The 22,697-nt window shown below is 44.7% G+C and overlaps 1 protein-coding gene and 1 long non-coding RNA gene across 6 annotated transcripts in view; both read left to right on the plus strand.

Annotated features, from left to right (window-relative positions):
- Positions 1-22,697, plus strand: part of LOC127044843 (erlin-2) — a 40,311-nt gene that overhangs the window by 13,171 nt on the left and 4,443 nt on the right. The window contains exons 11-16 of one of the 5 annotated variants that reach the window (XM_050940069.1): positions 2,524-2,603; positions 16,172-16,279; positions 17,331-17,366; positions 18,133-18,208; positions 20,715-20,849; positions 22,009-22,151. In XM_050940069.1, coding sequence (XP_050796026.1) covers positions 2,524-2,603; positions 16,172-16,279; positions 17,331-17,366; positions 18,133-18,208; positions 20,715-20,849; positions 22,009-22,151 — 578 coding nt within the window. Of the gene's footprint in view, positions 1-2,523; positions 2,604-3,850; positions 5,224-5,257; positions 7,001-14,243; positions 14,387-16,171; positions 16,280-17,330; positions 17,367-18,132; positions 18,209-20,714; positions 20,850-22,008; positions 22,152-22,697 lie in introns of those variants that run through there. The other 4 variants (XM_050940071.1, XR_007772550.1, XR_007772551.1 and 1 more) reach the window with 4 other exon arrangements.
- Positions 8,962-11,750, plus strand: LOC127045038 (uncharacterized). The gene is made up of 2 exons (XR_007772606.1): positions 8,962-9,907; positions 10,257-11,750. It is a non-coding gene; the product is annotated as an uncharacterized LOC127045038 (long non-coding RNA).

Consider the following 22,697-nt stretch of genomic DNA (forward strand, 5'->3'; position numbering starts at 1 on the left):
AAGCACATCACAGATATTTTAGTTGGTCCTCACGATGCTGCTATGAGGTGGGGCAGTATTATCTCTATTTCTCTTATGGTTAAACTGAGGCACAGAACATGCATGTGAGTTGGCCAAAGTCTACCCACAATATGATTGAGCCCCTATATGAAAGTACAGAGGCCTTTCATATTGAACTCCGGTGTATGATGCAATAACCTTTCATGTGACCCTCAAAATGCATTGCAACTTTCAAAACTTATTTGTCTGCATGCTCAGATTCTTCCCTTCATTTCCACCCCCATTTCAGACTGGAGTGCTTGGAGGGACTAGGTCTATTAGGAGAGGAGGACCTGTTTGCTCTGGCAAGTGTACTAAAGTTGGAGAGCCCCAAACAAACTCCGAGACATTTGTCGCCGCAGCACAGGAGGCATGCAGTGTGATTGTCAACAGTATTGCAGGAGCCAGCACTGCAGACTCCCACTCTTCCCACGGAGATTTGTTACCACCACTACAGTGTGTGGGACACACCTAGGAACCAGGCAGAGCATCTTCCAGAAGCAGGAATATGCTAGAACTTCGTTAGGAAATCCTCTCAGGGTGGGGTGCTGCCATGCCATTCCATTCAGGCACCCACAGTGTTCCATGGAAGTTTACATCTGCCCCTCTTTCTTCAGAGTTTTTCTAAAATGTGGACACTTGTCAGGAGTTTTCAGTAAACATAGCTCTAGATTTTGGTCTAGTCAAAAGGAAAAAAAAAATGTAGCCAAACTCATCTCACCCGTTTGTCCAGTTCTGAGATAAGCAGAGACCTGCCTTGCAGCTTTCAAGATCCAAAGATCAAGGTGAGTGTGTCTTAGAGAGACGATGGTGTGTGTGTAATAGGGGGAGGAAATCTCCCTAGGCTAAACAAGTGAGTGTTTCTCTTTAAGCATTATCAGCAGTAAACAAACCCTATATTCTGTCTTTTCCTGTCATGGATTCCTGCATTCACACCTATCTGGAATTGCTGTTTGCTTCTTTTAGGAGCGAATATTGACTAGGGGCAGGAATGGAATATTTCCTTGCAAATTATCTCTCTAATCATTTTTCTTTTCCAAGACGGTGGTTCTGAGTGCTTTATAGGAGCTTGAGCTCTTAACTGAGAGGGCTTTTTCCCCATGCAGTGCCTTGTGTCAGGCAAATTCCAGGACAAGAAAAGGGCTCTGCCTCTCTGGCTCAGAGCTGCAAGGCCCTATTTCCAATTATGTTCATTATAGGCCCTGTCAAGCTTTGCAGAAGCCCACTGAGGAGCCAATTAGAGTTTTACAGATCAGCAGCTTTTCATTAAGAAGTTCCCAGCAGAACTACAATAGTTTTTATTTCTTATGAATACATGTCACCAGGTGCCAGGCCTTCACTCCAGCTCCATACCAGACAGCGGCCCGTGCATCCTGCAGCCAGGGACTTTCTGCCCTGCGTCAGCCCTTCCAGCTGCTCTGACTGAGTCGGCAGAGCTGTTCTCATTAGTTGGCCAAATGGAGCAGAGCCTCAATTCCCAGCCTTCCAGCTGCTGGTATTGTTTTTAAATGTGGATGTTCTCCCTATTGGTGGAGATAAAGGAATGGTTTATCCAGTTGTTTGCTTTGAAAAACTTGAATAGGATCCCAGTGCACTCTGACAAGCCTGTATTGAGGAGTGTTATTGCTCTCTGAGTTGGGTGCCCTAAAACAGGCTGTGAATATCCAGGGACCATAGTGGACCATACAGGTAAGCCTGGCTTTACAGACTGTGCCAATGTAACATTAAGGTTAATTAAATATGGTTAACCACAAAACGTCGGGGAAAAGGAAGAATGCAATAGGCAGTGGGGAAGTGTTGGTTTCTTTAGATGACTTTTATAAAATGTTTCATCTTGTATCCCTGCCTGATACTGATGGGAGGTGCTTCTCTAAGACTTGAGCACTCAGCATCTTACAGGATCAAACCCTTTGTTTGCTGAGCTCTTGAAATCCTGGAAAAAGCCACATTTAAGAGCCAATCCAGGAGCCTGAGTTTAAGGGTTAAAGATCACCTGGCCCTTTACACAAGAATTGGGGATGTTAGCTCCAGTGTCCTGGCCAAATTCCAGTTTGAGTAATTACATTCGCCATCTAAAATTCCCCCTGTGGTTTCAGTCTGATGGTGTGTTCTTTATGTCCTGTGCAGATGTGGTATGTAGGATTGCTGCCTGCTGTTCTATAGTGAGATAGCTGCCATGCTTTTTCCCAAGAGATGGCTGTGTTTTTGGAGGAGAGTGAAGAGATTAGCCATTTGCCTCTCTTGCAGGGGAAGCGTTGGTGTATAATCATTCCATTGCATTTCAGAGAGACTGTAGCTTCTGATCCTATTTCTTCCCCCAAGACTCAGGTGTACCACCCATAGTTCAGAAGTGGTGTTGATACACTGCAGCATGTGGATGCTATTATAAATACAAAGACGGGTCCATATGTGGAGCACATTTAACAAGTTACAGCAGCTGCATGCTCTCTTGTATTTAAATGGCTGCTGTGGTTTTCGTTACAGATGGTGCATTCCTTGCTAGGGAGAAGGCAAAAGCTGACGCCGAATGCTACACTGCCATGAAGATAGCAGAGGCTAACAAGGTGTTTATCTGTACTTTGTCAGGGACCAGGTCCCATTGTGCTAGGCATGGTACAAACAGAACAAGAAGATGGTCCATGTGCTGAAGAGCTTATAGTTTGTTTAAAAAAAAAAAAAGACAGCTGTGATAATGACTCCTTGCTACATGTACAAAATGAATGTAGTTACTGACAATCAGGCCAGACTGATAGGGCACTCTTTGAACAGTGTTCACATTAGTATTTTGGTGGCATTCGCTCTGGAGGAGAGTATCAGAGGTTAACCGTGTTAGTCTGGATCTGTAAGAAGTGTCAGAGTCCTGTGGTACCTTATAGACTAACTGACGTATTGGAGCCTAAGCTTTTGTTGGTGCCTCTGATGAAGTGGGTATTCACTCACGAAAGCTTAGGCTCCAATATGTCTGTTAGTCTATAAGGTGCCACAGGACTCTGTCACTTTCTGGAGGAGAGTTAATTATGAGACTAGAATGACAGTTTGTCCTGGATGGGCAGGGATGGTGTCCCTAGCCCCGTTTGTGAGAGCTGGGAATGGATGACAGGGGATGGATCACTTGATGATTTCCTGGTCTGTTCATTCCCTCCGGGGCACCTGGCATTGACCATTGTCGGAAGACAGGATACTGGGCTAGATGGATCTTTGGTCTGACCCAGTACAGCCGTTCTTATGTTCTGTAAATATGAATCTGTCCAGAGGAAACCTAAATGCGCTGGCTTGTGCTCTATGGAGGCTGCTCTTTTAAATGCTTCTGAGACCAAGGCTCCCTCTCTAGAGGAAGCTGGAGCTGCAGCACTTCAGTGTAGTGCTAGCTCTGTTACAGCCAGAAAGTTTTAACTAATGCTTTTTGTGCCACCTGGCAAACTTCTTGCACAAATGGAGCAGGTCTCTAGAGGATGCTTGTTATGAGAAGATGTGATTACAGGCCACATCAGAATCATGCTGCTATTATCCATGGAATTCATCAGTCTAGCGGAGCCAAGAACTTGCTGGGGAGCAGCAAGCAGGGGGAGAAAAAATCAAATGGACAAAACTCTTGGGTGTAGAGTTAGAGGGATCACTGCCAGCAGCAAATACCGGAAGGGAACGTTGTTTTTCCTAGTGTTTCTTTAAATAGGAAAAAGATGGGTATTTATGTCTTTGGGCGTCTGCCAGGTACACTAGTGCTGTGCAAAAATGGTACCCTATATGATCACAACAAAAGCTTGTTAGTAAATCTGGATGGCTGCTGATGTTCTGTTTTCTCTTCATGCAGCTGAAACTAACTCCTGAGTACTTGCAGCTGATGAAATACAAAGCTATTGCATCAAACAGCAAAATCTATTTTGGCAAAGATATTCCCAACATGTTTATGGACCACACGGGGAGCAAGCCTGCAGAGGGACTGGTGGAAGAGATGAAAGGAGAGAATTGGGCCGCTGCCACTGAGGATTTGTGAAACCATTTTATAACACCTAATGACCTTGCAAAATTTTTGTTTATTTTTTAACAGATGAAACAAACTGAGAAGTTGGTTTCCCCTTTTGATTTTTTCACTGTTCTGTGCTGAAGCAGATGAGCCAGACTTAACCCTCTCAACCTTTTGTCTAGAAATCAGTTTAGACACAAATGTTTTGATATTCACAGACCATTTTTTGGTTACTTCTCAAGCCAGGTTCAGCTCTGCACTGTATTTTGACCCCTCCCTTTTGGAGGCCTGGTTATTCTGTAGCAGGGGGGAGAATCCTGCAAATTTCCAGCAGGATGATTTGTTGTGTGGTTAGGTTGATTAAATGAAACTTTGAGTTCTGCATGAGCAGTTATAGCAATTGGGATACGGGAGGCAATGCCCTTCTTTGCTGCTGGAAGCTGTCATTTCTTTTGTTGGAGATTCCCAGTACATTTTTTGAGCCCTTTGAAAGAGACAGATGTTCTAGGATTTCTGTACACTACATATCCCAGCTTAAGCAAGGCAGCACAGATATGGTGGCAGAGATTGTTAGTTTCCCATGTCCTGAGATCAGTGTTTTTACATGGTCCACATTTTGTAGAGGGATAAGGAGGTTCTAAATTCTGTAATTCTCTTTCTAGAAAATCATCTGTAGAAGTGATGCTACCAGGTCAGGGTTGAGGTGCTCTGGTGCGGGCAGCGTGAGCATTCCCTGTTCCTGTTCTCTGGCTAAATGGGACATCAGTCTCCCAAGATGCCAATATATGGTACCTTTCACCAACATCTAATTGATTTTTAGGAAAAGTAGCTTACAAAACAATGAATCGTTCAGACCCCCCATCTTGCAAATACTTTTGCAGGTGAGTAGCTGTGCTCAGGTGAATGGTCTCATTGACTTATCTCCATATGTGTTTGTAGGATTGGGGCCTACATTTGAAATAGCCCAGTATGGTTCAGTGGCTGCCATACATTATCAGGAAGAGAATGTTCAGACAAGTTGAAGTGAATGGCTAATTTAGACCTCGTGTAGGCATTTTGATTCATGTTTAGCAGGGGCATACGAAACGCAGTATTGTATAGTCCCAGGGAGAAACAGTTGCCCCTGTTGTCTTTAGACAATTCAGAAAGAACAATTTATCCTTCTCCCCCTCCAGAATGATGCTGTAATACATGTGGTCCATTAAGGTGCAATTTGATTTGTTTTTAAGTCTTCAAGTATGCAGCTGTGAAGAGTCCATAGATTTTTGGTGTGTGTGTGTGTATATATATACGCAAATTCAACTGGGGGAAAATAAAGGGCTTAGCATAATTCAGGGCAGGAGAGAACATCTGTTCCCCTCAGGCCATCTCCTCCCACTTGGCAGGAAAGCCTGTTTATTAATCACTGTTTTATTTTGCAACCTACACACAGATACATGGTGGCTCCAGCCAGAGTGCAAACACCGTTGTCAGTGGCCAGCTTATTTCATGTATAATCTGTTGTTCCATATCCTGCCACCTGCTGCGTTGGTATTAGCGTGCTAAACTCATCAGAGTGCTCAGCCTGTCTGGGTGTTTTTGTAACAACACAGCCCCAGTCAGATAGAAACGTGATGAATTTCTGCTGCTTCCAATATTTTTCACATTCGTTTTCTTTAATATTTTCACAGCTTGAATGACTACTACTTTGCCTGTACTTGAAAATGTAAAATGAAAGCTGCCATCAGTTACTGCATGAGAGAACTGATAACTCTATTTGCGGTATATCTCTTCCTATATATTTTTTTACTTACTGGAAAACCTGAGGTTTATACCTTAAATTCAGATTCCAGACTGATATACTACATTAGACAACACTGCAATAGAAAAATCAAATCACTACCCCAGCTCTCACATAACTAGCATTTGCAAATAGGATTCTGCGCAGAGCACAGGAAGAGCGTGGGAAGAGCAGAACTTTTCTTTTTTTGCGGGTCGGGGTTGCGGTTTATACTGAGGGTAGTCTCACTCGTTCAGGATTGCTCACACTGATGGTAAATATTTGCATCTAGTAACTAATGCGTAGTTTTTAATCAAACATTTTTTACTAGCCAAAAAAAAAGCCAAAGTGTATTGAACCATTTTATATGACTTTCATGTAAAAATATGTGGAATAAATAGGACTTTTTTTACCATACAATTTCACTATAAAAGAATGAGGAAAAACAGAGAAAAAGAAGTAGCCAATATTAGTATAATGTTAATTTAAAACACAATCGTACAGCCTAATTGTTCCGCCTGGGTAACAGCTTAGGGTGTGTCTACACTGCAGCAGCGAGCATGCCGCCCCACCCATCTAGGCAGAGTGGTGCTAGCTCGGCTTGAGCTAGTGCACTAAAAATAGCAGTGTGGACACTGTAGCTCATTCACGCTATTTTTAGCTGCGCTGGCATGAGTTTGTCTGCCCGGGCTGGGGGTTTGCTTCCTGCTGCAGTGTAGCCATGCCCTTAGTTACTGCAGCTTGTGAGATGATAAAGTGAAATCTTAGCATAATTGGGGGGTTTTATCATAATTTAGCTAGAGCAAAGCTGACGCCATGCCTTTCTCTACCAGACTGAATTCAGTGTTGGCATCTGATACAGTTTCTTCATTATTTTATATCTTTAACTTCTTTTGCCTTCCAGAGTAAATTTGCTACTATATTTGACTCTATTCCATCTCTTCCTTGTGAGCATAGTGACAAGATGTCAGCTAGGTCTTTGTTTTTGTTCTTTCTTTCTTTCCTGCATGCAAATTTGCAATGAGCATTGGAATATGTAAAATCACTTGTTTAATGAAGGGACTACAAGGGGTATGTGAATAGTCATGTTTGGGAATCCCTGATTGAGGCATGAAAATAACTGCATTGGCAGAGGAAGTTCTGACCTGGGCAAGCATTGGAAGTGATTCATTGGAATAAAAAAGCCGTTTTATTTTGCTATTTGTTATAATGACTGAATAAAAGTTTTTTCACTTGTAGCTTTAATATTTTTTCAAGCATGAATGAGCTTGAAACATGTTAGCGTGTTCCTGGACAAGGAGTGAGAGGGAAAAGAGATCCAGGGCCACCCAGAGGATTCAGGGGACCTGGGGCAAAGCAATTTCAGGGGCCCCTTCCATAAAAAAGTTGCAATACTATAGAATACTGTATTCTCGTGGGGGCCCCTGTGGGGCCCAGGGCTTGGGGCAAATTGCCCCACTTGCCCCCACCCCCCGGGCAGCCCTGAAGAGATCTGTTCTGGTCCCTCAACTTCTGTGTGACAGTTCAGGCAGCTGTGTGCAGAGCAGAAATGTACATGCTGTGAGCATGTTACCTTTACCAATGTGCAGAGTGAATTGACTTGGAGTATAATTATTGGACACCAGCGACAAATTTCTCGGGTATGGAAGATTTGAGGGGAATAATTTTGTTCGTTCACATGGTTGTTTTACCTTTAACCTGACAGGGGGCAGCATGGTGTCTTTTTAGAGCAGCTGTGTAAAACGCTGTCATTGTTCTGAATATCAGAAGAGAGGGAAAGGCAGCTGATTGCATCCGAAGACAAATATTTTGGTTCAAGGTACCATGTGACTATCTTCCCATTAGATTTGAGGTGATAAAGATTGGGATTGTCACAGGACCTCAGGCAGTGGGGTATCCAATTCCTGGATAGAAACTCCTTTAGGCTCCCTTAACAATTCCAACTAGAACAGTGGTTCTCAAACTTTTGTACTGGTGACCCCTTTCACATAGCAAGCCTCTGAGTGCGACCCCCCACTTATAAATTAAAAACACTTTTTTATATATTTAACACCATTATAAATGATGGAGGTGAACTGGGGTTTGGGCTGGAGGCTGGCAGCTTGTGACCCCCCATGTAATGACCTCGTGACCCCCTGGGGGGTCCTGACCCCTGGTTTGAGAACCCCTGAACTAGAATGTGCAATTGGTATTGTTTCAGCCGTGCTGTGAATGACCCCAGCCCTAAGTCCTTGTGCTGCAAAGCTTCATCACTTGCTCAGATCTGATACATAGAACAGTAATTGGGGCCTGGAAAGCTTTGGAGACAGGGAGGCTTAGTGAACTAAGTGTGTGTTTAATAACTTTTTTTTCAGTACCTTTGAGTGTGCCCTAGAGAGCAGGCATTCCTCATCAAGGTGGGGGCTCAGGCTCTGTGGATCATGCAGTCCTGCCCTTCCTTGCTGGGACTGCCCATAAAGAGGCCAAAAGAAATTTTGTGATGTGGACATCAAGAGGCTAGATGGAGTTCCACAGCTCCTTCCAAAAAAGCCTCTGATGGCAACGGCTGGACACAGCTGGGTGTAGTTGAAAGGGCTGTGTCCCATTGTGAATACCTCTAAGCCATCCAGTCCTCAATGTTTTAACAGTAAGAAATAACATTCTCAGTTTCCCATCTGTAAAAAAGGCTAGTGATACCATCCCCTGTAAAGCACTGGTGGGCGCACATGTAAAGCGCTGTGTAGGAGCCAGGTATTATTACCCAAGAACCCCAGAGTGTACAATAGGATGAGTCAGGCTCCCTGAATTAATTAAAGGTAAGGTACCTTTTCTCTCCTCAGCTTCCTGTCAGAACAAAGGAGTAACCAAGCAACCAAATAGCTCAATTTGCTGTAATTTTTGTGAGTCACAAATGCAAAACATGAGGTAGGCAATTTAAAACAATTAAACACTTATGTGCCTGAGCTGGATGAAAGAAAAGGCCATCATGCAATGGTTAGTGGCTGTGACTGATTTAGGCAAGATCTTGTCTTGCATAATGTGCTGCTTGCTTTCTAAATTGGTCTGCATTTCTAAATTGGTCTGCATTAAGGAACAACAAATCATCGTGTGACCCATCTCTCTCTCTCTCTGTCACACACACACACACACACACCCACCCATCGTGTGACCCATCACACACATACAAAAAATGGGGAAGTGGTCATACTGCTGACAAGGATCGGAGACTGATAGTGGATCACAAATTGGACGAGTCACCAGTTGCAAAAAAAAGGCTTATACGCTGAGGTGTCATAACAGGAGTATTGTACACTTCTACCTCGATATAATGTGACCCGATACAACACGAATTCGGATATAACATGGTAAAGCAGAGTTCTGGCGGGGCGGAGCTGCGCACTTCCATGGATCAAAGCGAGTTCGATATAATGCGGTTTCACCTATAATGCAGTAAGATTTTTTGGCTCCTGATGACAGCGTTATATTGAGGTAGAGGTGTATGTCAGACACAGGGGGTAATTGCCCTGTTCTGCTTGGCACCGGCTGGAGTACTGTGTCCAGGTCTGGGCAGCCCACTGTAGGGAAGATGTGGACAAATTGGAAAGAGTCCTGAGAAAAGCAATAAAAATGATAAAGGTTTAGAAAACCTGACCTAGGAGGAAAGGTTAAAAAAAACATATTTAGTCTTAAGAAAAGAAGGCTGTGGAGGACCTGAAAAGTCTTCAGATACGTTAAGGGTTGTTATTAAGAGGACGGTGACCAATTGTTCTCCATGTCCACTGCAGGTAGGACAAGTAGTAATCAGCAGCACTCACCTGGGATGTAGGAGACCCAGGTTCAATTCTTCTTTCTGGATTTGAACAGGGGTTTCCTACCTCTGAGCCCAGAGTTGGGCTGGTTCCTGTTCATGGATTGTTAAAGTGAGGGAGGGGTGTGCTGGCTGGCTTGTGTGGATCTCATTCTTCGATCTCTCTCCCCATTCATTGTAGAGGGAGCCTAGCTGCCTAACTTGGTCCTGTGATTTTCTACATTCCTAAGTTAGGTGCTGTGATGCTCAATGCTGCAATGCCTAAGTTTCTTTGTGGATCCTACGCATGGAGAGGAGGCGTCAGGAGAGCTGAGATCAATGCCAAACTTGAACATGACTCTGACTCTTAGAGAATTAGGTAAGGAGGTAGAGAAAAGGGCAAACAAAATGAGTTAAAGGAATAAATTAAAGCAAAATAAAAAGAAATTAACCATAAGCACTGGAGCCAACAAAAATTTCTGGGTCCTAGCCAGGGCTTACTGCCCAGGCCATAGCTTTCCTTCTCAATAAAAACATCTGTCTGAGCTCTCCAATATTTACAGTTTTCATTTAATGCAGCAGGGACTGAAGGGAGGGACCTGGCAAAGGAAGATTTAGCTTCCTGTTTACCCCATTCCTCATTTTCAAAAATGCATATTAATTGGCTGTTAAATGGGTGCACTCAAGAAAGTGGGCCCAAATGGGTGTCCTTGTCTCATTTGCCACAGAACCTCAACGTGCCCAGCTGTCTCTCCTATGATTCTGCTGTCTCCATTCCTGGCCAGCCCTCAGAAGTTTGCAAAAAAACTATGCTCTTTGGATCCTTTCTGACCGGAGTTACCATTTTTCAGCCACTAAGAGTGTGTTTGCTGGGGAATAAAGATGAAATCAGCCTCTGAGGATTTATTCTGAGTTTAGCGGCACTAACTCTTGTTGTGTGTGGTTCCCTATGAAGTCCATGGATAAATATTCTCTGTTACACAGTGCTGCCATGCTTTTGAGAGAAGGATTATATTAGATATATATCTGTGAAGATAAAAGGAGTGGGAAACCAAAACTTTTTTTCCAGAGAAGAGCAGGCCTTTTCCCAGTGCCCTGTCAAATTCCTGTCTTGTGTATAGAAAAAGGCAAGAGCTCACTTTGTTGACATCATTCAGTAATTCCCAGGTGGTTCTGTGGTGCAGAGCCTATAGGACAGTGAAGTGACTTCATTCAACAAACGTATTTCCCTCAAGTGGTGTGTGATGACAGTTGGAAAAGCAACTATAACAATGCTGTCATGGAGTTTCATGATTCAGTTATTCCAGATCAAATTTGCTCAGATGGCAGATTCTCTTATTGACCGCATTGCAAGCTCTACCTAGACCTGAAAATTCAGCTGTGCTTTCTGCCCGTGGCATCAGCACCAGCAATAAAGATTCTGTGGTAGGAAATGAGCTGACTCTGGTTATGATGTACAAGGCAGAAGATAATCCTTCTTTTCATATTCTTCTGCAGCCCTGCAGTTGCTAACAGGTCTTTTGATGAAATTCACCCTTATGTACCACTTAAACCCTTAAATGATTCATAGGTCTTGAGCTGCACAGGAGTGAATTTCATCTACATTGAGGTACTCACTGCTTTCAAATATGGCAACATTCATGTGGAAAATGTCTTGTAACCGTAGAACTATCAAGATGTTAACAAATGGGAATTTGTCTAAACAACATTCCTTTTGAAATAAAGGAGAAGGTCATGGTTTAAAGGTTCACATGTGGAAAACATAGAGTGTTTCCTCTCTTGGAGTCATGGATAAACCCTGTATTTCTCATGCAGCCTCAGGTGTTGTTTTTTGTTTTTGTTTTTTTCCTATGCTATTATGTGTGGTGCTTTTTAAAAATTCTGTTCTTATTATTACCCAGACTGAAACCCCAAACCTTTGGAGTTAAAGAGTTCTTTGCCTCTGGATTACTGCATGAGTTAAAAAAGAAATGTACTCCCCGGATCATTGGAGGGCAAGAACATCTTTCAAACAAGAATCTTAGTCTGTGTAGCTCAACCCTACTTTAGTTGGAAGTCCACATCTTTAAGTGTGATTTTCCATGAAAAATAAATGGGTTTTAACTAAGAGAATAAAATATTTCATGAAAGCTCATGCTCCATGGGTTTTCCTATCCCTTGTTCGAACTTGCTCTGTATCGCAATATGATCATGTTGCATCATAAAGTTATTACAAAAACAAATTGTCTCTGAAAAGATGAATTTTCAAAGGTTGCAGCCCTATTTGGGGTTAGAGAGTGTCATATAAAAAACATTAGAGAATCAAGCCCTGCTTAAATAAACCGGAGCCTACAGTGTGGTTTCTAATTCATTTCCAACTGCACCTCAAAGTATTGGTTTTGATTTTTCAGTGTTGTATTGTTGGGCCCTGTCTAGGTATTGGTATGGCTTCTGGGTGAGTGCATCACAGACATTAATAAATGTACCTTGTCAACATCCCTGTGAAATCCCCAGTTTATCAATGGGGAATTGAGGCACAGAGCATTTAAGGGTCAGATTTTCAAGTACTCAGCACCCAGGTCTGAGATCAAACTCAACAGCTCGGCTCCCATTTAGGCATCTCAGTAAGGGCTAGATTTTCAAAACCATTCAGCACCCCAAAGCTCCCCTTTGGCCAAATTTTCATCAGAGTTCAGTACCCAATGTGCACAACATAACATGCTGATCCCTTTGGAAAATCTGTTCCTAAGTGACTTCCCCAGGGTTGTCATAGTGAGTCTGTGGCAAACCTGGGACCTGAACCCATACCACTGCCTTAAATAGAGCATCATTCTGTTTCACCATGAAATGCAAAAGTGGCCGGGAAGCTGTACTCCCTAGATGTGTACGTATATAGGTGGGGCTTGGGTGTTTTCAACAAGCAGCCCCTATCTCTGTAACTCATTTCTTCCTTTGAGTCAACATAGTCCATCTTTGTTGCCCTTCAGATCAGACTGTGTGTGAATTCTGATTACCCAGCTTTTCTCTGAGACTTTGTCTTGACAAGGAAAAGTGGTTGAGTTTAGTCCAGGCTTAGCTAACGTGCTGGTTAAGCCCACCCTAAACTCAACCAATTTTCCTAGTCAACACAAAGCCTCGGGGAGTTGTGGTTGATGGGAGTGTTGTTTCATTTGTATTTGTTAAAAGGATGCTGTGAACTTTAACTTGCCCCTGATATATATGTTGGAAAGAGATGCTTTTGTAACCCCTAAGGCTGATGGAAACATTTGTATAATGAAAAAACAAACACCAAAACCAGTCATTTTTGAACAAACATTCTTCTGTAGTGTGTGAGCTCCAAGCAGGGTGCCTCTGAGCACCTGGAAGTGAAATTGATTTTAAACAAAAGTGAAATTGACTCAATTGATGAAGCACCTAAACTGAGCGAAAGGCAAAGAGTAAACACTGTACATCAGTTACAAAAGTAAGAGATGATTAGGTTGTTTTCACTTCTAACATTCTAAAGTGTCTTCAGTAACATAGGTAAGAAATATGTTTCTTTACAACATATCAATATTAAGATAGCAGCAGTTTCCCCTTTATATGGACTTGGCTGACATTTAGGTCCAGAACTACAAAAAGACTTAGGCACCTAACTCCTATGCTAGGTGGGTGAACAAGGTCTCCTCTATAACTTGTGGCCAACCAGTTAGAATGCTTTTTTAGGACATGGGAAAACCTAGTTCAGTTCCCTGCTTTTGACTGATAAGAAGAAAGGATTTGAATCTGGGTTTCACCCTCTCAGGTGCATGCCCCTTAGTCACTGGACTGAAGGATAGTTTAATGAGGGGCTTTCATAGATGCTAACGCCAGAAGGTACTAGTGTGGTCTAGTCTGTCCTGCCAACACAGGCCATGGGACTTCACCAAAATAATTCATAGAGCATATCTTTTAGAAAAACTGCCTCTCTCAAGCTCTCCTGTTGTCATTGTTCCACTGCCTATAAATAGTTAAGTATACTTTGGGCTAGACAGAGTGAGTAAGAATGCTCCTTCAGTTCAGTGGTTAGGGCATTCACTAGAGAGGTGGAAAACCCTCACCACTCATCTTTGCCCTTGCTTTTTTGCAGACATGAACACAGAGCACAGTGTTGATGTAATATATTAAATGATACAAGAATTCACTCCCTAAGGAGAAGTCAGACAGACAGAACCACAAGTAACAGAGCCAGCTGAGCATTACTGGCAGGTGCTCAGGTACCATGTAACAGACCAGAATATGTGTATTGTTAATTAGTATTGTCAATGTACTTAAAGGTGAATTGAAGATGTCTCTCTACAAATACTGGCTTTCTTGTTATTGTTAATGGCATCACACAGATAATTAATGGAAATTAGTTATCCAATACTTGTATTACACCTATTGCATCATTCTCATTAACGGTTGGCATTTGATGTGGCTGCTTGTAAGCTTTTGGCCCTGCCCGCAGCTGACTGTAGTCCAAGCAATGCACCCGCTGCACGACACGCACACAGCACCCCAGCTCAGGGCCAGCCCCGCTTTGCAGTGTGCATGGGCACTAGCAGGCTGCCTCTCCTGGGAGGTGCTTAGCCTTCAATATGGGCGACCTTCCCAAAATGGCCGTTGCGCGCGGCCACTCTCAGGGCGCAGCCTCGCTTCCGCGGCCCCACCTCCTTCAGCCATTGGCGAGATGGGTTGGAGAGCGCGCGCCGATTGGCTGAGTTAAGGGGGGCGGGCGGGTGTGGCGGAAGTCGGGCTGGGGGCGGCTGCCTGGCGGGGGATGTGGTGGAGAGCAGGGATGGCAGCGGGCGAAGGGCTGGGCCGGGCGCTCAGGGCGGTAACGGAGCGGATGCAGCAGGCGGTGGGCAGGCGGCCCCAGGTGAGAGGGCGTGGGGCCTCGCTCGATGCACATCCCTAAACGCTGGGGCCCCCGCCCTATGAGCCCCCCAGCACTGGGGGCAGGGCCTCTCCCCCCCACCCGCATCTGCTGGGCCCCCAATACTGGGGAATAAGCCCCCCTACGCCACCCCAGGGGGGCACCCCCCATCCGCTGGGTCCCCAACACTGAGGAATAAGCTCACCCCTGCCTCTCCCTGGGGGGACCCTAGCACTGGGGAGCAGGGCCTCTCCCCCTAACACTGGGGAACAAGCCCCCTACCCCATCCCAGGGGTCCCCCAGCACTGGGAAGCAGGGCCTCTCCCTCCCCACCAGCACCCCCACCCGCTGGCTGCGTGTGATAGGGTGAATTTCTGGGTGAAGGCTGGTGGGAGGTGGGTGCTAAGGCATGACTGGGTTGGCCTAGCCTAGGAGGGGTTTGGGGCTGGCTGGTTGCTGGGGAGTTATTGGGGAAGGAGTGTTTACAGTGGGGAGGGCAAAAGGGGGTAGGTTAGGTGGCTGCAGAGGATCTCTCTCCTCCCTCAGCTGGCTGGGTTTTTTCTTCCCTTCCCCTCAGTTGAAACGATTGGTCTGGCATTTATCATTCCTCCAAATCCTATGAGTCTCACATATGGGGGTCTCATGCACTCAACCAGAGCGCCCCAGCTGTTTTAGGGGCTGCTGTCCTCCTTCCATCCCCAAGACATGCTCCTCATTACCTTCTGAAAATATTCCACCCCTGCCAGCACTGGGCTACTAATCGTCTCTCTCTCCTGCTTCTAAAAGCATGGGCGACAGGAGGGATTATCTCAGCCCATGTATTTTTGTGTTGTATCTAATGGAAGGAAAAATCAGGGTGTTTTTTGCCTTCCCTGAGGGATTCTGGTAGCATAACTAATCTAAGCACCCAGATATATTTCTCCCAGCTGTCAAATTAAGTCCAGCTCTGGCTGCTTGAGTGGTATAACATAGAGCTTGAGAGAAGGCCCTGGTTTTTCTACACTGAGGATTTCTCACTCTCCTAAAGTACATGCCCCACTGGCCAAGAAGTCAAGAAATGTTTGTAGGGAATTAGCTGTAAAAAGTATGTCAAAAGTTTCTGTAAGGTCACACCACTGGGGAAACAACATATTAACTGACATGCTGAACATGATGGTTGTAGCTAAACCTTATGAGTCGCCTAGGGTTAACCATTTAACCCTAGGCTGGTTTTTGGAAAAACATTGTCCTTGTCTACATAAGGTGCAAAGTCACATTAAACAAGTTAATACATCCTCTAACATGATGCTTTTTCTCAGTGTAGTTGTGACCAAATTGTCAGTTAAGATTGCTGGACCTCATCTACATGGGGAGCTGTTTCTGACTGAGTCCATCTGTGGATGCTCTTATTCCAGATTAGTTTATTCCACGTTGGAATAAGAGCAGCCCCATGTTGTTAGTCAAGAATAGTTACTCTGCTTTAAATTCATACTCTACCTTATTTGGTATGTCTTGCATGTGTAGATAAGCCCTTAGAGCATCTTGCCAGCATGGCCCTTATGACCCCAAGTGGAAGAAATCATCATCAAGACAGTTAAACTCTTCTCCTTAGTGGCATATTGTGGCACCTCCTGCACTACAGAGCACACTGGTCTAGAATACAGGCTTTTGGAGAGAGAAGGGGCTGTTATTTTAAGTAGCTTGCCATGAGGATAACTCTTATTCCATTAGATGTTGAATAGCCCTCTCAGCTGAGGTTTGGTCCTGGAATTCATGCCACTGACTTCTCACAACTGCTTCCTTTGACAGAGTCTCCCTGCTGTACAGCCTCGACTCGTGGCTGTCAGTAAAACCAAACCTGTAGACATGGTTATAGAGGCCTACAGTCAAGGGCAACGCAGTTTTGGAGAAAACTACGTAAGTGCCTCCCCACCATTCTCCCATTATTTTGTAGGCTTTAAGGCCAGAAGAGACTGTTGGGATATAGTCAAGCATACTGTATGGTACAGGCCATAGAATTTCACCCACTGAAATCCAGCATCTGGCCCAGGAAGTTGATCCTGAATTATAGCATGCCTTTCAGAAACTGTCTGACAAGCATTCGCTCTCTTGTGGTGAACCCTTAAGCTTTAGCCCCTGGGTGACTAGTAAAAGCGGACTCCGCTTCAAATCCGTAATTAGGTTTTCTTTTGTGGACTGAAGCATTTTTCTTTATTTTAAGGTTGTTTAACCAGCACTGTATGAATTCTTGTCTTCTAATTTCTTGACAAATGCTATAGTTCCATTCTAGACAGCAGGACGTAACGGAAGGGGGAGTAACTGGGTATTTTATCCAGCAAGCCATAATTCTGGGCTGCGGTATTTCGTGGCTGGCTCCTTTGCTTACATCCTGTTCTGGTTTTGCAATTAAACCCCAGCCAGCAGGGTAAAGAAGGAAGAGCTATAAGCAGTGCCTGAAACTTTAATATTTCTGTACCAGATAACAGCACTTTTAGCTGACCTCCGGCACAGCAAGGATGCTAGCTTGTGGCCAGATAGAGAAGGGGAAAAAAATCCAGATGTGCATTCTTGGTAAAGTAGTGAGAAAAAGTACTTTGTATCTGAATGCTATTCAAAGTGGCAGTACAAGTAAAAGCGCACTACCTAATTTCAGTCGTCTTCTGCCAAATGCCAGACTCTCAGCTGAGTGGTGCTTGTCTGTGTTATACTCCGTGTAGTACGTTCTGCTCGTGATGCCAATCCATTACATCCATTAGCATTACTGGGTGCTACAGAGGAGAGAGCAGTCCCCATCTCACCATCATCCCCATAGACACTCCATGGAAAGTCCATAGTTGTGTATTTGCTGGTATAGTTGTATGGTGTGTCCCAGGAACGCTGGTTCTGGCACAGTACCTCTGCTCTTCCAGCAGAAAATGGAGAAGTGCCTGATGTAGTTTTAATGAAAGGATGTCTTTAATTCACTCAGGTTCAAGAGTTACTAGAAAAGGCATCAGACTCCAAAGTAAGTATACTGTTTTTTATATAGTCTTTCTGTCACCCCCAAAGTATCTTTACCACTTGGCAGACGTTCCATCTATGTTTCATTTAACGAATCAAGGTGGAGGCTGAAGGAGAGTGGGGCGTCCTTAGCTTCAGGTCTGTTTGTTGGAATTCTTGAAGCTCCTGTCAATGAGCAGAGTTAGTCGTGAGGCTTGTGTGTGTCCCCTATATTGCCAATAGTGCTGTGGCTCTCAAACTTTTTTACTGGTGACCCCTTTCACATAGCAAGACTCTGAGTGTGATCCCCCTTTATAAATTAAAAACACTTTTTAATGTATTTAACACCATTATAAATGCTGGAGGCAAAGCGGGGTTTGGAGTGGAGATTGACAGCTCATGACCCCCCATATAATAACCTCATGACCCCCGGGGGTCCCAACCCCCAGTTTGAGAACCCCTGCAATAGTGGTCTCTGCCACAGGAGATACAGGCTGTTCTCGGGTTTTAAAGACCAGTGATAATGACTTGCTTTTAAAAAACCACATTGTTTTATGGTTATTTTTTTGCCCACACTTTGCATAACATTCTATTCCCTTAGTCCTCCCCACAGGAACCAACCTCACTTGTACCAGAAGCACTATCTGAGCCAAACTTCCCTCAGTAAATTACAGAAAGAGGTGCTTGGAGATTTTTCTTTTTTCCCTAAACACAAACAGGCCCACATGCTTTTTGGTTGGTGAAAAAATTGCAGTTCAAACTTGATTAACTCTCTTCCTCTCTGTTCTCAGATTCTGTCTTTGTGTCCAGAAATTAAATGGCATTTTATAGGCCATCTGCAGAGGAATAATGTCAACAAACTGATTGGTAAACTTAATTTAACTTCTTTATGCTCAGTGTCCCGGGGCACAAATTGTTCCTATGTCATAAATTGCTTGATTAACCCATTAGTGCAGTTGATTACAGGCCAAGAAAGCATGGTCCTGGCTTCATGTTTTACTTTTACTTCTGTCTGCTGTTATCCCTTGCCATAGTCCACTGCTGGCTGGAGGCAATTCAAAACAGCTCTGTGATACTTTTGCTTCACAGGAGGTTGGGAGCCCCTTAGTTGGGGGAATATGACTTTGGTATCTCTGATATTCGCCTCTGACTACAAGAGAGAACTCCTTTATGTTCATGAATTTTCACATATGCTAAAATAAAACGCAGCCTGTGGAACTCATTTCCGCAAGACATCAAAGACCAAGAGCCTAGCAAGACTAAAAAAGACGAGACAGGTGCATGGATAATGGGACTATTCTGAGATTTTAAAGGTTAAAACTTTCAAAAGTGCGTAAATGAAGCCTTGGCTACACTAGAAAGTTTTGGGTGGTACAGCTATACAGCAAACCCTTCTAGTGTAGATGCAGTTCATACATACCAATGGCTGGTTCTTCTGATATATCTATTACCCAAGAAAATAAGCTGTGGCTACATCCATACTACAAAGATAAGTTGACCTATGTTAGGTCGACCTTACAGCCACTGGAGTAATTACTGTGGTGGCTGCTGCCCACACTACCCTCCTGACTGAAGAGGGGCAGTGTGTGGGGGCAGAGAGCTCCAGGGCTCTCAGCTCCACACCAGGAACCCAGCTGTCTCTGGCGCTTCTTGCCTTCCAGCTCCCAGCCAGCAGTGGGGGTGAGGAGCCAGCCAGCCACCCAGGGCTTCTCGCCTCTAGTGGGGAGATCATAATGCGGAGTTCGGCTGGCCGCCGTGCTCCTGGAGGACAGGAGGAGTGGGGAGCCCAGCCGGCAGCCCAAGCCAGGAGTCTGGGTAGCAATCTGGCTTGGAGTGAAGACGGGGCAGCAGCCCAGCTTTGAGCTGGCTTTTTTGTCAATTTCATGGCTCCAAGTGGAGCCGTGAAATTGACAAGAATAACAGCCAGCAGCCCTGCATTGCCCTAACTACACCAACATAAGCCCTACCCCTCTCATTGAGGTGGTTTTATTATGTCCGCATAGCAGGGGAGTTACATCGGTGGGAGGAGCATGTACACCTCCACTATTTTGTTGACAAAACTCTGTAGTGTAGACAAGGCCTAGATCAGAAAAACACTCCTCGTCTGGTATTACTGCATCTACACTAGGGCTTTTGCGGACCCAACTCTGAGTTTTGGAAGGGCTGTAAAACCTCTTGGGTGTGCACCAACTTCTGTTGGGGGTGAGGAGGAAGCTTCCTGGGGAGTAGACTCTCATACCTACTCACTGCAGGTTTGTTGCAGCTGACACTGGCTATTGTGGAAGACAGGATCCTGAACTGGGATGAGGCTGTAGTCCAATCCCATCTGGCAATTCTTGAATCCAGTACGGAATAGTATTTCATGAATTTTTGTTGTTTACTTAGCTCTTCTACAGCCCAAGCTCTCTCTGTGCTGGGTCACTGTGACCCCTTCTAAGAATGGGGGAGATGATGTCCCGCAACGGAGGGATATTTTGGTATGTGCCATTTGTAGCAAGTAGTCAAGCTGAACTGCCACATCTGCTAAATTGGCCTAACATAGTCTGTGTGTTTCACGGCAAAGGCACAGTGTAGCGCACTGAACGTGCTGTGCAAAGTCTAAAGTCTGTCTTTGGTGTATGGCGCTAAAGAATGATTGAAGCCTCGTGGAAACCTGGTGACAAGATCATTCTGTTTCTGTATCTCTGTTACTGATGCCTGTCTGCATGTTTGTTCCTCTGCCCCTGCTGCTTCCCAGAGGGAGGCTTATGACTTCAAGCAGGGAGTAAACAGCAGGAGCAGATGATCCAAAGAACAACTACCATGTTCCTCGTACAAATGGCCTTGGTAACAAAGAGCAAGGCAAGAAAAATACAGTAAGCTCCGGGAGTGTAAATAGAACTTTAAGCTAAATGCTTCCTGCACTGCATGAGACACCTGCAGCGTTAAGGTTTTACAAAGCACTGTGGCAGGTTAAATTTTCTTTCGATCCGTTTCTTTCCTTAACAGAGATTTTCAACTATTTCATTTGGTTTGCAACCAAAATTTCTCTCTATCTCTGCCCCTTACATTTGTACCATCAAGTTGGGTGCCATTTTGCATTTAGCTCCTACAGGGCCGTACGTTCTCAATGTGCTGTGCAAACACAGACTGATCCTCGCAGCCCGTGTGAGGGAGGGCGGTACTGTTCAGTTCATTTTATGGATAGGGAAACTGAGATCCAGAGGTGAAAAGACTTTCCCAAGGCATGTATTGAATCCGGGATTGGGACTTGGGAGGTCCTGGCGACAGTTAACAAGAGGCTATTGCCAGTGGAGGCAGACAGTGTTCCAGCTACAGTTGTTTGTGCTTTTGCCAACAGAAATGCCTTCAAATCTGCCTTATTTCTCCCTAGCTGTCCCCAATCTGTTTATGGTGGAAACGGTGGATTCTGTGAAACTGGCAGACAAAGTGAACAGCTCGTGGCAGAAAAAAGGGTCATCGCAGAGGTTAAAAATCATGGTGCAAGTTAAGACAAGTGGAGAAGATAGTAAGTTATTGGACACTTGAGCTAATGACATTCATGTTCTGTTAGCACTGTTAATGGGTACAATATAGCTGGGTTAGACTAACATGTGTATTTAAAGAGCTACTCTAGGTCTGAAATTCAACCTACCTTCAGTGTTTTAAAATGGAGTATTTCTTTCCAGTCTGAATAGCTCAGTTAAAAAACCTCCATTAATACTGAGAAATTGGGGAGGTGGTAAATCCTGCAGGGAAACAAGAAAAGCAAGGCTTGGGTGTCGTTTGCCGGCATCACCAGAGCAGTTAATGCTATTCCTCACGTTGGCCTGGCCTCAGTTGTGCAGCAAACAAAATGTATGTTTCAAATGTCATCGGAAATGTGGGGGCACGGGACGGCAGCCTAGCTTGCCTAACAGAAATCAAGGAGCTATGTGACAGGACATATACATGCATTTTTAGGCCAGGTCTCCACTTAAGTTTTTACCAGCATAGCTACAGTCCGCTGGGGTGTGATTTTTAACAAATCATCTACGCAGGCAAAAGCCCTGTCATAGAGGATTTTATAGCAGCAAAAAGTGCTTTTGCCAGTTCGCCTTATTTCATTCACTGACCCAGAATAAGCTATACTGAAAGGCGCTCTTTTCGTGGTATAACTGCATGTCTGCACCAGGAGGGTTTGCCAGTGTAGTTATACCAGCAAAACTTAAGTGTAGACAAGGGCTCATATTCAAAAGCACAGAGGAGGTGTTGCAGAGAACAGAGTAAACAAGGCACTGTCACCATCTCTTTCAAGGTTGATTTTCTTTTAACATTGATAGATTTTTTTGTATTGCAGACTTTCTGGGTGCTGCTCCTACATCAGGTGAAGTAAGTGGTCAAAGTGCCCAAGGTGGCAGTGCTAAGGAGAATGCATAGGAGACTTTTCAATGCTCTAAAACCACTAGACCACCCCAGATGCTCCACAGCTCTTGAGGGGCTGCAAGTGGCTGTACCACTCTGTGCTCCATTTGTGAGAGCCCCAGTGTCTGGTTTGATACTGCTGTAAGCCATAGATTTTTGGTGGGCTAAATTACAACAAAGTGGAAACCATACCTAGGCAGCCTCTGACTCTGAGCAGGGAACTCAATCTGGGAGTTTGGCGTGTGTGGCTGTTTCACCATTGTGGTATATGCCTTCTTTTTCAGGTAAGCATGGTCTCCCACCTGGAGAAATAGTGGGAACAGTGGAGCATATAATCAAGGAGTGTCCAAGCCTGGAGTTTGTGGGCCTGATGACAATTGGCAGCTTTGGACATGACCTCAGTAAGGGACCAAATCCTGACTTCCAGGTAAGACTTAACTGGGGCCAAGTCTTTGGACTCACTGGAAATCAGTGGCAAGATTCCCATTGCCTGGGACCACAGTTTAGCCCGTCTGACAGTAATCCTGGCTAGGGCTTGTGGAGGACAGAGCTAAATGTGTGCAGAGCTAAACAGACCACCCCCATACTATTCATAAGGGGAAGTACAGCTCCCATGAACCCAACTGACGGAGATTGTGACATCTCTTCTGCAGCGAGGCAAGGAAGCGGGTACATAGCAGCAGGTTGAGAGAGGTGCAGAATCGAGTTACAAAACGGCCAGTTAAGGGCTGCTGTTGCTTAGCTCTTCCAGTTGAAAAGGCTGACTGCAGAACGGCCTGCTGGGAGATGCGTTCTTACAGTAGCGTGACTGTAAGCCAGTGTGACCAGCTCCCCAGCTGTAGTGTCAGAACTCCCAGCGGCAGCAGAATTTCAGTCCCTTTCTTCAGGAATGGGTTTAATTTTCAAAATCAGAACAGATCCCCAGGTTTGGCTGCATGGCATCTCCTTGAGCCTCTTCCTCGGAGGGATTCTG

Source organism: Gopherus flavomarginatus, chromosome 2 (genome assembly GCF_025201925.1).
Source record: "Gopherus flavomarginatus isolate rGopFla2 chromosome 2, rGopFla2.mat.asm, whole genome shotgun sequence".
Lineage (NCBI taxonomy): Eukaryota > Metazoa > Chordata > Testudines > Testudinidae > Gopherus > Gopherus flavomarginatus.